Source organism: Tubulanus polymorphus, chromosome 11 (assembly GCF_964204645.1).
Source record: "Tubulanus polymorphus chromosome 11, tnTubPoly1.2, whole genome shotgun sequence".
NCBI classification, from domain to species: Eukaryota; Metazoa; Nemertea; class Palaeonemertea; order Tubulaniformes; family Tubulanidae; genus Tubulanus; species Tubulanus polymorphus.
The window spans coordinates 12021131-12037597 of NC_134035.1; the positions used below are offsets into that span (position 1 = coordinate 12021131).

General features: G+C 38.7%; 1 protein-coding gene across 1 annotated transcript; it reads left to right on the forward strand.

Moving 5' to 3' along the window:
• Positions 1 to 2492: 2492 nt before the first annotated feature.
• On the forward strand, positions 2493 to 16115 carry LOC141912437 (uncharacterized). Its single transcript, XM_074803638.1, has 4 exons — positions 2493 to 2963; positions 5808 to 6155; positions 8775 to 8944; positions 11480 to 16115. The coding sequence occupies exons 1-4, from the start codon at positions 2585 to 2587 to the stop codon at positions 11750 to 11752; spliced, it is 1170 nt and encodes a 389-aa protein (XP_074659739.1). The 5' UTR covers positions 2493 to 2584; the 3' UTR covers positions 11753 to 16115.
• The last annotated feature ends 352 nt before the right edge of the window (positions 16116 to 16467 follow it).

The window sequence follows — 16467 nt, forward strand, 5'->3', positions numbered from 1 at the left end:
TGAAAAATTAAGATCAAGGCAATCTGCATGATGATTTTCTGTTAGCGGTATCACAAATATTAGACGTAGCCTATCTATGTAGAGCTGTGGGCGAGGACTCAGTGAAGAGTATTTTTAATCTGATCTCAATTGAGAGAGTAAATACAAGGGGGTATGTGAAGAGACCTTTAACCTATATGCAAATATGACAGCAAAATTTAACCCTTTGCGACGAAAAAACTACACAAATGACTTGGCGTATGATAAACTGAGCGATGAAGAAAATGCATAGACTCACAACGATAGTTACAAAACTTCACGAAAATTATCAATGTCTGTTTCTTGAAGAAGATTGGATTTAGATAAATCTGGAAACTGTCATATTAACTTTAGAATATCATCATTGTTTGATCATTCATTACCAAAGACATGATTGTGGCCTAAAGTAGAATGAATAAATGGTTGTTATGAAATGGTTGGTATTTCAAGAGGTAAAAAGGAGTAGGAAATTGTAAATTTAAATAGAAGTAAAGATAACCACTCGAAGTAAAATCAGATATTGGAAATACCGGATTTTGGGGTCAGCTCATAGCATTTACCATGTAACTAGGCAATTCAATTATGATAATCAGGGGAAGAACATGCATGTAATAGAATAGATAGTGTTGTGCAATCCTGAGACACTAATGGTAAAATTACACAGAATTGAATGATAACAGCCGCTCTTTTTACCTATCAAAACACCTTGGTTTCATATCAACAGATAGGTCCCATGAAGAATCGCGCTTATAATATTTTCGTCCGCCGAACTTTGCTCGGCGACTCTAAAAATCGATTTCATTGATAGGAAAAATTCGCATTTTATTTTCCGGATGAATTCGTTTTCGTATGAATTCAGTTCGAAACTCATTCGTAACTACTTCGTTCGGTGAATTTACTCTCGTTTATTGATCGCGGTTAATTACTGATCAAATGTTCGACCAGTTATCGGTATGGAATTTCTGCGAGTGCATTGCGTGGGGTTTTCTGATCCAGTTGTAAAGTGTTAAAACCATTACGCACTACGAAAGTCGCACGGGTAACACGCCCAACATAGTAATACACCTCTTAACATATAATTGCATATAAGATATTTGTTCGTCTAGAGTTCGAGGGTGAGTAGTACGAAGTGAATTTCAGGGAGACATACAAACAGTTCTCTGTCTAAGGAGCTATCGCACAGAACTCAGAGCTAGCGAGGAATCCGGCCGGCAGATTTTTTTGGGAAACCGATTTTCTATATAAGCGCGTTATATCATACTGACCAGAAAAAAAATGCCAATTCAAACGCCTTTAAGCGCGGAAGTAACGACGAAAACGATTCGCGAAGGAAACAAAAGATCGATAATTACCGAAACTAAAACCACAGGAATTGACGAGACTGGAGAGAAAATCATCGAAGTGGTGACGGAAACGAGGACGGAAGAAATCGAGCCAGACGACCCGGAATACGAGCACGAAACGGCCGGTCAATCATCGTCATCAGATAATGAGAACGATGAAGTGAAGGAGGAACGAGCGCACACTGCGGAATCGGTGCCGTCCACCATCGTGGATGACTCGAAGGTAGGGAGCACCACCCCTCCGATATATCGAGATTTGAAACCTGACGCTAGTTAAAACTTCAGTTCACAGGTTTGAAGCAATTAAAGTTCTGATTGATTAACGGGTTTCGGACGAAGTCTTCGTTTTGGCCCGCTTCACATTGTGGTGTTTTGCACTGGTCATTATAGAAAACAAGAACTAGAGCTAGATAATCGTTGGTACAGTACCATTGCAATTGTTTAAATCATCATTAAAAAACAAATTTGAAAGATTCTAGATTTAAAATGTTCTAAACAGGTTTGTTAAACACAATTTATATTGTCTTGCGCACATGATAAAACAGAGCTGATATGATACTATTAGAGCTTACAGAATAGTAAACAAATATCATTTAATCGTCAAAAAGTGTTCTCTAAAAACCATAGATTGAATTGCGCACAAGCTCAGTTGAGCCGGGAGATTTGAGATGAAGGTAGCTTCAGTAAATTAATGTAATAAAATCTGGTAGGCTAGTTGGTGACCACGGCAGGGCACTCATTGGGCACCGCCACGGCCGGCCAAAATTTAGGGCCCAATCAAATGCTTGTTTAGAATTTTTTGCATATGCTGTCTTACCCAGAGGAGGAGTTTTATTTATTCGAAAATTGTGGAATGCTGCAAAGCGTTTCGAATTAATAAAACCATGCTCTGCGGGCCTTCAATGAGGTTCTTGGCCCATTCTCTGGTAGGAAAAATAATGACGTGTATCGACCCGCCCCAGTAAACTCATTTGCTTGGTGCTGCCATCTCTGCCCCATTTACTCAATATAGACCCACAGGGCCTGATTTATCTATTTCACCGTACAGTGCTGCCACCTCTGTGCCCTTCTTACTCAACGTCGAACCTCAATGTTTGATCACATGATCTGTCATTCGGCTCCCATTTTGTCTTGAACCAGGAAGTGGTAGGCGTTAAGTCGCAACAGAAACGAGCAAAACCCATTAAACACAGCGTCAATTTGTCTAATTACAGGCGAAGAAAATGAGCGAAGTAGAATTACCGGCTGATGCGCCCAGACCGAGACAGTGTACACTCCGAAAATGGCCGGATTTCAACGGCTACGGATTTAATTTACACGCCGAAAAACAGAAAGTCGGTCAGTTTATCGGTAAAGTCGACGACGAATCGCCGGCTTTCTACGCCGGTTTGAGACAAGGCGACCGAATCGTCGAAGTGAATAACACGAACGTCTGCAATGAAACACATTCTCAGGTCGTTGACCGCGTGCGTAAATGCGGCGATCAAGTATCAATGTTGGTAGTCGACGTGGAAACGGATAAATATTACGACGTGCGAGGCTTGACCGTCAGTAGTACGTGGCCAAATGTGGAATATCACGAAACGCCGATTCCAAGACCAGGTAAGAGATTGATGATAGGTCCTATGCACGATGATGAGTTTGATTCCATTATATTTAGTTTATTTACAGCTAGGGGGAGCTGTGTGTAAGACCCGCAGCGACTGTAGTTTCAAAGGTGTCCCTGATGGTTCCTAACCATAACCCTAGTCCCTCGTAATGCTAGGCCGCATAGTGAGAAGGTCACCTAAACTGCAGTTAGACTCAAGACCCTTCACCCCCTTCCCTCATGAAACTCTACTGCTACAAGTTCCTAGATTTGATTTTACTAAGATGGTCTTGGACTGGTCCCAAAACTAAGCCTTGTCCCTGCAACAGAAGCCAGACCTAGTAGGTGCACAGTCATGAGGTTATTGGTTCGAAAGATGGCCATTTTAATCTAAAGATTGGTCTTTAAGTTGTTAGATTAGTTGTAGAACCAAGTTTGGCCCAGGAGCCTAAGCTCATCTATCCTCACCATCCTGGTCTATGAAGCCTTTTTTCTGCATATATAATTTGCAATGTTCTTCTCTTCTTGAAGCAGAACTGTTGTCTCTCTTTTCATATGGCTTCACAAAGGAGAGGAAGGCTTCATATATCCAGTTTCATATGGCTGCGGTATAAGATGTCGAGTTCTATGATGCAATTTTTTTTATTTCACTGGTTTCCGATATTGGGTTCATATAAACTGAAGGTCTGCGCAGGAATATGCAATGTGTTTCCTCCACTCAATATATGCCATCAAATATTGTTCAGCTGTAGAACTGAGCCAACATCAGCTCTAGAGAGCTGCGCATGTGGCATCTCAAACCTCACAAGCACGTCAAGTCAATACCACTTGGCTACAAGTTGTTGCTGGGTCAATTCCAAGGTTTGACAAAATCAATCTGCGCCATGAGCTTGAAATTATAAGTTTAAGGGTCCGTGATTTGGGTAGGCCAATTTTTACTCTAACTCACGGTTTATCTCAATTATTTGGAAGTTTCGAACACAGTTTACTCATTTGTGACTTAAATCCAAAACTAGTCTTAAGTTGTTAGATTGCCTGTAGAATCAAGACTGGTCATAAACTACTGGTTCTAAATCTTAGATTTAAGCAGTTAGGTCTGTTTGATTTAGGATAGGCCGACTACTGAATCGGCCTATCCTTGTCGAAACGAGTCCCCGAGAAGTATTCTTTACACTAGTTGAAAGTCCAGGTATTGTTTAGTTACTAGTGTTTGTTCATGTATATATTAGTCACAGATCCGTATACTATATATATACACCACCCTCGTGTAAAAATGCCAGTGAGTTTATACGACACTATTGAGTTATTAGTCGATATTTGACCCGCCCCTCGTGTCGCGCGCATATTCTATTCTCCGCGGTGAAAGTATTTTCTAATGCATTGTATGCATATCTAAAATGTAGGAATGTTGACTGTGGAATGTTGACAGGGTACACACAACACAGTCTATAGACGCTCGAAATGCGTTGTGACTAAATCGTGATATCGATTGCGCATATTGAAAACTAAAGTCCTGTTCATAGTCACTAAGTGTCGTAGTATAAGTATATTGTATAATGATTAGTTCCCGGAATCTACCTACGCTGTTGTGTATGAATGCGCTCTGTTATATTTTTATTGCTGCTGGCATTATAATGAATAATTTAAAGAAATATCTCCGACATCGCGAGGCGCTCTCTCATTCATATAGTAGTATTCAATAAAGTATGCAGTTATTATCTACGATAACAAGTGAATATGTTTACAAATTTCTAGCGTCGTTCTGTTTATTCGTTTTAGGCCCCACTCCTCCAAATATTGAGTCTTCAATGGCTAAATGTTCTCTTGCAAATAGTGCCGCCCCTAGCTATGAGAGCATAGCCCGTAGAATTAGCTGGAATGGATCAGATGTACCCCGAGCTGATGGAAGAATGACCTTTTCTTTACCATCTTATGTCTTCAATAATTACAACATGTATGATTTTTAACATACCTCGTCTAAGTTCGACAAGATGGGACCTGAAACAATTCGGCCTTGTCCCGGGGCTATGAAGTTGAAGTCATTGATTGGAAAAATATGAGGAAATCAGAAAATGATTTAGTTTCTGTCCACGTTTGATGGGTGAATAGTCCTGAGTTAGGTGAGATTTACTTTATATCATCGGTCCAGATGCGACGGTTGTGAAAGTCGGACCTGAAAAAACCCACGCAGACCATAAAGAAAGCTCCGAGAGTAGTTTGACATATATTGACTCAATTGCTTTCAACTTTTCTAAACGGCTTTTCTTTCTTATTGTGGGTTTTTCTTCAATTCAAATATAGACAGTCAATAGTAACCATGGACAGACCTCTTTTACTGTTGGTTTATTATAGAGTTTTTTCAGAGTTATATGAGTTTCAGAAAGTTTGTTTTTTTTTTCAATGTGTGCCCTTGTGACTGCTAGCCATGCCAGTCGCCATGAGTCGCTTATCCTTTATTTTCTGTTCCCAGTCGCAATTGACTTGCATAGCTCTTTCAACTGACAGAGACTGACTATCGTATCACATTGGACCTCTGCCTGCTTGGAGCCAGTTGCAAGAAGTCGCGAGTTGGCCTCCATCCGCCTTTAAATTACCAAGTTGGCCACACCTACCTGGAAGTCACGGAATAGTCGGAATTTTTTTGTGAAAAAGTTAAAATTCAGGGATATTTGTTGAGATTGCTAGCTCGCGCGTAAAATCAAACAGTTTCCATCTATGTTTTACGTATTTGACTGTGTTAATTGACTGGATTCTTTACAGGTCAAGTTAGGGAAAACAACGCGCATGTCAGGGAATAGTCGCCCTGATAACGTACATTCTATATTTATTTTGTTACAATGCTGAGTTGATTTCTTTAGGCCAAGATATTGACGCTGATAATATAGTAGCTGATAATATAGTAGCTGCAGCGGTAGCTGTCGAAGTAAAAGCGGACATCTCATCCGAGCCGGAAGAACAAATTGAAACCGTAGTCGTAGCAACTGAATCGGAGGTTATTGAAGCCGAGCCGATTGTTGATGATGAGCCGGAATGTATAGTCATCGCCGTTAATGAGGATAAAACGGTAACGACTGTCACCGAGTCGCAGCATCACGTCGCCGACGACAAAGACGACAACGACGACCAGGAAACGACTACGGTTACTACGGTTATAACCACGACAACGGTCGTCGAGGAAGTGAAACACGCGGAAGTGGAAGTGGACGGTAGAGGAATTTAAGACTTATCAGTAGAATTATCATCGATTAACCCTTTAACATCTGTTTTTAACAGGAACACCTGCACAGGAGAGGAACCCGGTTTCAGAGACTTCAGTTTCTATTTGTTCCTACTGTGGTAAGGTCACGATAAAAAACAAACAGGTTCAAAACATTGGCTGTTAAATATCGGATCTGATAACAGAGGAACTAATTGATTTTACTCAAGTCTATGAAGCCAGTTCCTCGCGAGAAAGCACTTCGTAATTGGTAACACAATGATTGATTTGTAATTCTCTCTCAGGTTTCAGGTGGTCATTACAGCGTTATTGTAGTGTACATGCATGTTTCTAACTAATAACTACATGATTTACATTGCGGTTTAAGGTTTTAGAATAACAGAATTAATTAATATCATACAAGGAACCGATTCCATAATCCTGGTTGTAGATAGTAGTCTTGGTGACTATCATCGAGAGAAACCCACAATATCAATTTAAACAACTGCTATTCCACCTTGAAGGTATCAAATAAACTCTAGAGATGGGTTGTCGGATTAAGAAAAAAAATAGCAGTTGTTGTACTTGATATTGGTTTCAATGATATCCATATAGTTCTGGGTTTAAGAGTTCTTCGCATATGAACTAAACTTACAATTATGGAACTTACTTTCTAAAATCTCTAATCCAAAGTTTATGTAGTTGATGATGTACCTGATCATCATGATAAATGCATTTATTAGTTACCAAATAACATTCTATCATCGACAATAAAGATCTGCTTATAGTTTTAGAGTCGAATTCTACTTTTTTGACCCTCGTACTTTCTAACCCGGGTCCTGTTATCGATCGGGGGTCCTGTAACCGCCAGGCGGGGGAGGGGTGACGAGATTGTCCCCAGTGATGCTCGCGTTGTGCTGTATCAGGACACAGTGTTATTGTATATTTAACAGAAGCAGTAGTAGTTGATGACGATGATGAATCACCCGTCAAACCTGAATATGATGATGGCGAGGATAATGTCGATAATGACAATACTGGTATATGAAATATTAATAACCGTATCAGTCTCCCCTCTCCCCTCCCTCAGATACTACTGTTACCTGTTTAATTATTATTATATAACATTAATTAAGCACGCTACACCACGTCTTGCACACGGGTGATTGGAAACAGTCACGCAACGTTCATCATCGTTGAATGCCTTTTATTGCAGAAAACATGGTTCATATTATATTTTGAGTTTTGTTTTTGATCTTAAAATAGGGATTGTCCCCATTATTAATTTATTTGGCTGGTAAATTTTGTTTGATTTTTCGATTGAGTGTCCCTTACAGACCCACCACACCTGCCGGGAGCGAAACAGGGGGTTGTTTTTACAGCAATAGCGAAGCCAGCAGGGGCTGCAGTCACTCAAATGTTGGTTAACCAGGGAATAGATGACGTAGTGACAATTAAACATTGTTACTATCCACCGGATATAACCAACTTTTGAGCAACTGACCCCAGATTCTTACTTAACGCATCGTAACGAGTACTAGAGGCCTTCGTAAAGTAATATCACCAATTTGAAGCCTCCTCTGTCATAAAAGCAAGTTCAAGTCTGAGAAGTGGCTCAGTTTTTAACTCGCTCCCATCTGCACTTTATTAATGGTCCGATAATTTCATTCTTACATCAGAATTAAGGACTGAGTGGCGATAAGTTTCGCTTGAGCAAAAGTCTGTAGCTATTTGTCACATTTGTGGAATTTATTTGAACAATGTGTTTAATTTGTAAGACTACCGAAGTAGCGAACAGCAAACTGTTACAACCTCGATTCAAGTGGTTTTTGTTGTCGTATTCTGATTTATGCCGATCATTGATTTTACGAATCACTTCTCAACAAATATAGAATGAACGAATAGTAAATAAACTGTGATTTAATTCCCTCTAATGGTGGTTAGTAGTTTATATAGCACAGTAGAAGTAGTAGTTTTATGGCGTCCACAATTCTATAATTAGCTTTGATTAATGTCAGATATAAACTAATTTGGGTGGAGACTCACTAATCACTAATGATCCCTGATTTATTAACTAAAGCCTTTATAGCAGTGACTGCTAAAAGAGTAAAACCGATTCCTTGTTCACTTATTTGAAGGTCATTGAGAACGAATGTTTAAAACAAGTAGTATCAGACCAAAAACATTGATACTTGTACATTTGTTATTGGACGTACAACATTTAGACTGGGCCTTAGTCGGTACCAGTTAGAAAAACCTTCTACAAGGGCAGATCCAGAGGCAAATTATGAAGCATTTGTCGCATCCGAAAGGGGCACTTTGATATGCCATAAGGCACTATTAGGTGTACCATACTGAGGGGCTAATTTTGAAGAACTTGTCACATCTAAGGGCAATTGAAATGTACTAGTTATCTTCGTCGACAAAATATAATGGGCCAAATTTTTATGGACTCTTACAAGTCTCATAAGTGCCCCTGGATCCACCTCTATTCTATCCTTGATTCTCGTCCAATATTCACGAGATACTAGCTGTCCCAAAGCTACCGAATAAGGCGCAGAGTTTACGACTCATTTAGACCAGTCTCCCAGCTCCATTCAATGCTGTATTTTTTAACGTCTGTTTTCAGGAAGCGACGAGTTGTTGAACGGCGAGGCTGATATTGTTAGTGAATCAACGGAGGTTGTGGAATCAGTGGCGCCACCTGAACGCGAACCTACACCCCCTCCACCGGCTTATGAACACGTCAACAATGAAGTCACTGAATCTGTTGTAGTCGCGACCACTGTTACTAAAAAGGTAATTGAAGACATTCACTCAGAACACGATTGATAAAACACTATATCCGTGTTGACGGGGCGATGTAGAGAGAATCCCACAATTATAACGAAAAAGTCCGAAAATGTTACTTCGAGATAGTAGTTTATTTCAACGTTTCGACTATTTCATTATTCCTGAAGATGACTATTAGGATATAGTTGAAACGTTGAATTAACTGCGCTAGCTCAAGGAATACAGTATTCCTGAAGATGACTATTAGGATATAGTCGAAACGTTGAAATAAACTACACTAGCTCAAGGAATACAGTATTCCTGAAGATGACTATTAGTAAATAGTCGAAACGTTGAAATAAACTACACTAGCTCAAGGGATACAGTATTCCTGAAGATGACTATTAGGATATAGTCGAAACGTTGAATGAACTGCACTAGCTCAAGGAATACAGTATTCCTGAAGATGACTATTAGTAAATAGTCGAAACGTTGAATAAACTACACTAGCTCAAGGAATACAGTATTCCTGAAGATGACTATTAGGATATAGTCGAAACGTTGAAATAAACTACACTAGCTGAAGGAATACAGTATTCCTGAAGATGACTATTAGGATATAGTCGAAACGTTGAAATAAACTACACTAGCTCAAGGGATACAGTATTCCTGAAGATGACTATTAGGATATAGTCGAAACGTTGAATGAACTGCACTAGCTCAAGGAATACAGTATTCCTGAAGATGACTATTAGTAAATAGTCGAAACGTTGAAATAAACTACACTAGCTCAAGGAATACAGTATTCCTGAAGATGACTATTAGTAAATAGTCGAAACGTTGAAATAAACTACACTAGCTCAAGGGATACAGTATTCCTGAAGATGACTATTAGGATATAGTCGAAACGTTGAAATAAACTACTATCTCAAAGTTACATTTTCGGACTTTTTCGTTATAATTGTGGGATTCTTTCTACATTCACTCAGAACATCAGTTAATTAACGTTAAGACAGGTCTACTGCTGTGTGGGTTTATTAGAATCATGAGCTTTCACTACTGGGTGCATATTAGGTTTGTCACGTGAACAAGGGCTGGTATTTCTAATTCAATCTAGTTCTCCTCCTAGTGGTATTCACATTTACTGGTTAACATGGTCCTCTACCAACTCATCCAGTGACGAGTTAGATATTTGTAGAACTGGTGAAAGTGAAAAAACTTATTCTGTTGTTGGTAAAGACACAATATTCAATTCATTATTATACGAATCCTTCATACAAAAGATTGTAAGCTGGTTTTATTGGCTGAGTATTACACTATTAAAGTTAATCATAATCTTGGTTAATCCTTTTAAACGATAAGTGCGGCTCGTTTTGTTGTCAGGTTATTGACAACCATCAGTTCAACAATAATCGCTAAATAAGACTTATGTCTGAATTAGTTGTTTACATTCCCTGTCGACTAAGTTTCAGTTCAGCCATCATTGCCACTATGAAATATCTCATAGTTCCGGTTCCGCTATCATTGCCACTATGAGATATCTCATAGTTCCGGTTCAGCCATCATTGCAACTATGAAATATCTCATAGTTCCGGTTCCGCTATCATTGCCACTATGAGATATCTCATAGTTCCGGTTCAGCCATCATTGCCACTATGAAATATCTCATAGTTCGGGTTCCGCTATCATTGCCACTATGAGATATCTCATAGTTTCAGTTCAGCCATCATTGCCACTATGAAATATCTCATAGTTCCGGTTCCGCTATCATTGCCACTATGAGATATCTCATAGTTCCGGTTCAGCCATCATTGCAACTATGAAATATCTCATAGTTCCGGTTCCGCTATCATTGCCACTATGAGATATCTCATAGTTCCGGTTCAGCCATCATTGCCACTATGAAATATCTCATAGTTCGGGTTCCGCTATCATTGCCACTATGAGATATCTCATAGTTTCAGTTCAGCCATCATTGCCAGTATGAGATATCTCATAGTTTCAGTTCAGCCATCATTGCCACTATGAAATGTCTCATAGTTCCGGTTCCGCTATCATTGCCACTATGAGATATCTCATAGTTTCAGTTCAGCCATCATTGCCACTATGAGATATCTCATATTTTCAGTTCTGCCATCATTGCTACTATGAGATATCTCATAGTTTCAGTTCAGCCATCATTGCCACTATGAGATATCTCATAGTTTCAGTTCTGCCATCATTGCTACTATGAGATATCTCATAGTTTCAGTTCTGCCATCATTGCTACTATGAGATATCTCACCTTAGAGACATCTCATAGTTCCGGTTCTGCTATCATTGCAAGAGATATGCTTTCAAAGTTCATTGCCAAATTCATTAAGTTATCTTGTAGCTGATCATTCTTAATCACCTTTTGATATTTGCACTCTAGTGACCTGAATGGTACAGTTTCTGATTGGCTGGCAATGAAAACAAACTCCGCTTCATTCTCAATGCTCATCGGTCAATTTTGGCTGACTTTTTGATAGCTGTATAGCCGTACTTGTCGATGATTAATTTCAATGATTCGGTAATTTGCAGGACGAGGAAGAGCCACGAGTGCCGACTCCCGAACCAGAAACCAAACAACCGGAATCGACCGTCATCGTTCAAACTACGACCACGACCGTCGTCGAGTCAACGCCGCCATCTATTGTCAATAACGAAAACCAAGCGAAAACCAACGGCAACGTGGACATGTTGAGCATGAGCGCCAAGGAATATCAGGAATATTTGAGGGCGCACCGCAAAGGCGACGCTCGGCACCGAGCGGCGAATTTCAAAGAGAAAAAAGATATGTTCGATCATTTGTAAAACGCACATCGCAGCGCCCTCTTGAGGCGCAGTAATGAATTACGATCGAGCGATGTATCGCGCCGGTCCCAGTTCCACGGATCGTTTTTCAAATAAGTCGTTTTGGGAGTGGGGGATGAGTAAATAACTGAAATTCAACCAATTTCGAATAAAATAGAACTGAATACATCGAGAACTGTGGAACTGGAACCTGTTATTTTCTATCAGTCATTGATTATTATTATTACCGGTATTGAGGGCTGTTGTATATTTTTATAAACTGTGGAGTCATGTGTACTGTGTCTACTGCAGCTGCATCGCTGTCAAATCAAAATATCGATATCAAATGAATGAAGCCAGATCCGCAGTTCGTAGTCGTATTGAAATTTGACTGAATTTGATTTCTTAGAAACATGATTTCTTCAATAGTTATTTAATGATACGGTCGAACGAAACTCAATGTGTGGTTTAAGAACTGGCTTCTTTGGCTGGTTCCATATAGGCATGCCTTAGACTTAAGACCAGTCTAAGACCATCTTAGTTCTTAAACGCAAATGTAACAACTTAAGATCAGTCTTAAGATTCACTACAAGTCTCAACTATGGAACTGGCCCCTGATGCAAAAATCCAACCCGAAAATTAATAATTCTTCTTATCAAAATTTCGTCATCAAAATTGAACTACTTACAAAACAGTTACTGTTATATTTGAAACCATTATACGTTAAACATTATATTTTATGTACAGATTGTCAAAATTATCATATATAACATATATACTTATACTTATATATGTCTTTATCAGTATATCTATAAATCATGCGATAAACAGCAAAATGTCGGCAACTTCAAACATTCCTAACACACCCTCTCCCTCTCTCTCTTTTTTCAAGTATTACTTCTGTTTTTATTGAGAGGAGCATTGGTTTGAATTTCGATATGACGCGCGTCCCATTAGCGAGAAATTTCTCAACTCCGTCCAAAACAACTGTCACTTTCATTTATAAAAAAAAATCCTGTGCCAAGGATCCATTTACGCAGTTTACTTATGGGAATCTTTCTGTTATGAAATAAGAAAATTTGATATTGATACTTCCACTCCGACCACCCCCTAAAACCTGTTGTGGAGAACACTGCACTATGACAAGCATTACAGGGGTATAGAATATATATATATCTTTAATGTGGTTTTGTAATTAACAAGTTCAATTTAGCAGTTGTGTGCGTGAATGTATTCCATTTCCTGCTCCTGTACACTTGTTAATATCGGGTAATTTTCCAGATTTTTTATCTATGGGGCGTTTTGTATAAGTACATAAGAACCACAAGTGCTAGCGATGGCTGTCATAGGCAGTCGTACCCCATTACGGCGATATCCGGGCTCTTGAGAATATTTCAAGAAAAAATGTTCAGGTACCAAATTACGATACGTCATTGACGATATTCTAAACGACTTGCTAGTTAAATTGATTGAGCGCGCAAACTGGGGCTTGTCTGGTTTCATGGAGGTTTTGGACTGATAGAAATAGAACCATTGAAACTGAATACATTCCAGACACCTAAAACACTCTGATGAACTAAATAAATTAGTAAAATCATGTGTATATATATATAAAATTGTATTATTTGAAATATTGTGTCGAAATGGTACAAACACTGATTCCAACAACAACAAAAGAGTGTTTGTTATATTGTTAATCATTGTTTAACCGATTATGCGTATGTTTGTATATGAACTACTGTTCTTTTTATTTCAATAACTGTTCAATTTATTGCGATATTGATTGTTGGAATAACACTGGGTAAAGGGCTGTTACTTATCATTGTGGACGTATGTTGATTTTTTGTTTTGAGATTTTTGTTACGCCGGATTCAGTTCTACAGTTGTGAGTTTCTGCATTGAAATTAGTTTGTTTTCGGAGCCAAATTTCAACTGGCAACTGTGGAAGTGAGTTGTGTATATTTTCCATGATGTCGTCGTACAATCAGTTTATACGATATATGTAGATAAACTTCAGCACGGGTTTCGCTATATCGCAGTTTCAGGGTCCGATCTAAGCACTTGTCCGATTGCCTGGGACAAGTATATTCTCATCAGCGCAAGTAGGTTATCATTATCACTTGTCCACCGAGCTAGTGCAATTTTATGTCACAAAGCTATTTTTCCCACTCTATACAACGGATGATAGTGCCACCAATTGGACTGCCTGTGTAGGGCAAGTAGCTTTTTGAGGGGGCAATCAAAATTTCAGATATGCTTGCCCCGGGGCAAGTGGCTTTCATTCCTTAGATCACACCCTGAGTTTGTAGATATTGGACTCTGGATTTCGACATGTATACCGTTTAATGAAAACGTGCTTCAGCTCTTGTTACTAATGAAATATTTGTTATGAACTCGAGGTTTATTGAAGTAGTTTATTGATTCAGATTCGATGCAATTAGTCGTGATTGGATTCAGAATGATTGAGCAGTGATTTAGAATATGATTTTTTTCTTTGATCGATTGAAGTATTTTTTATGTGTCACTCAATTCAATTATTCATGTAATATACGAGGTCTATCCATTATGCTGATAATCTCTTGTTGGCTGTGGCCTCTAGATTTCTACTGGTGATTCACCAAGAATCTGTTGTGATGATTGTGGCCTCTAAATTCTAATATATAGGAGATTCACCATAAATCTGTCTCGATGGCTGTGGCCTCTAGATTCCCTCGGGAGATTTACCGAGAATCTGTTGTGTTTGTTGTGGCCTCTGGATTCCCACAGGAGATTCACCAAGAATCCATTGCAATGGCTGTGGTCTCAAGGTTACCAACAGGAGGTCCACTAACTATTGCGACGCCTGTACTCTAGGCTGTCACACTAAGTTCACCTAAAAATCTACTGTTAAGCAAAGTTGCGGGTCTCGGTGCTACCAAAATGTCAGAGAAAAATCAGTGAAAATATCTGGTTTCACGTTGCGATCGTCACTCATTCTGAATTCAATTTTAGATCGTGGACGTGTTAACATGTACATATACATGTACAATACGTATCGATAGCAATGGCAGTTTATTATTCCGTATTTTGTCATCGCAATACATGTACATTGTACTGAAACGAAACAGCTGTCACCTATTTCTGTCTGGCTGTTCCGTAATTAACACGTTTACTTCACTAAAGTCAATGCAAGCGCTCTACTTGAATATTTCATTAGAATTCACAACAGACTGACGTCGTATTGTTTGTTATCCAGGACCGACGACAGAAACGCTTTAGCTGAGTGGTTTTACTTTTTTTTTCTGACGGCGGAAAGAACGCGAAACGATGGAACAATGTAACGATTCGCGCGATGAAAATATGAGTTTTTGTGATAGCGTATTCAATATAGTAGAAAATTCGACCTCAACCAATTACTTAAACTTTGTATTGGTTTTGATTGTGGTACTATAGATTTTCTTGGAGGAATTTCTGAAAAAGTGTGCAAAAAGCGTCTCCAAAACTGTGGTACCATTTTCAACCTGGCATTGATATCTCTGTACTCGGAAAAAAGATTCACCTTTGAACCGTTGAGCTGGTAGTGATTTTATTCACTGCTGGCTCTAATCCCATTGATAGTAATTGACCATTAATTAAACTGGTTTTATTTGTTTGCAATGATAACGATTACATATGTTGACATTATATTCGTATTATGACCGTTCGACCTGAGTGAAATCAAACGTGAATACTTGTTAAATTGTGTTGAGATAGCAGAGACAAACAGTTTTAAAATTAGATGTTATTTCGTGAGTTAACCCTGCCAACATGATTTAATTAGATTATCGTTAAAAGTCACCCATCAACTTCTGACGATGTATATTTTGATTCATAGATATCAAAAACTCAATTCGTAGTTAAAAAACTTTTATGAGTTGTATTTATATTGGGAATATTGTTTTTGCTGTCCTCATCTTCCATCCATCCATTCCGGGCTGATGTACATAAATATGGTTGAATTAATTTCATTCATTATTTCCGTCCCCCATTGGGTAAATAATGTGTACAAATCATTGTTAATGGTCTTTGTCAGTGATGACGAGCAATTTGAGAATATCCAAGGGATGCTTAACCGCTTATGGCTGAAATAGCCCGTTAAAGTTGTACGCATCAAAGTTAATAATTAGAATTTTGGCTTCATTATTATTTTATCGCGTTCTATATACACAAGAATTATGAATATATATTTGATTAATTAATAAACAGTAATCCTGCCAGTTTTGTACGTACCAGGTTGTATTAAGAAACATTCCCCGTTTTGCGATACCCTGTTTATTGAAAGTCTGAACAGCAATATATACGAGTATAATGATTATATTAATGCTAATACTGTCTAATATTTGATAATAAAGTATATAGCTCCTATTTTCAAGATATAAATCTTTTGTTTTCACTTCATGTTCGAGTATTTGGATTCCAGGTTCTGTAATTTATCCTTCACGTTACTACATTATACTTCACGTTATAGGTTTTATCCTTCACATGATGAAGACTTGAGCGTCTGTTTGGCGGGAATGGCTGCACATACACTAGTGCCCAGGCTTTAGCACTAGCCCTGTCGTAGATCTCTACAAGTGAAGTAATCATCGGAGGACTACTGGGGGTCAGAATAGAATCTTATAGCCAGTATGGTGATCAGTAAGGATTGGGTGTCCCAGGATAGAGCATTGTAGCCCTAGACTCCTTACAACCAGCGCCGAGTGATCCGGTGATTTAGT

What these genes read in the sequence shown, in the direction of transcription:
- LOC141912437 (XM_074803638.1), top strand. Translation starts at nt 2,585, where the DNA reads ATGAGCGAAGTAGAATTACCGGCTGATGCGCCCAGACCGAGACAGTGT. An exon ending in AACGCCGATTCCAAGACCAG is followed by an intron (nt 2,964 to 5,807) that starts GTAAGAGATTGA and finishes TGATTTCTTTAG; the next exon opens with GCCAAGATATTGACGCTGAT. An exon ending in CGCGGAAGTGGAAGTGGACG is followed by an intron (nt 6,156 to 8,774) that starts GTAGAGGAATTT and finishes GTCTGTTTTCAG; the next exon opens with GAAGCGACGAGTTGTTGAAC.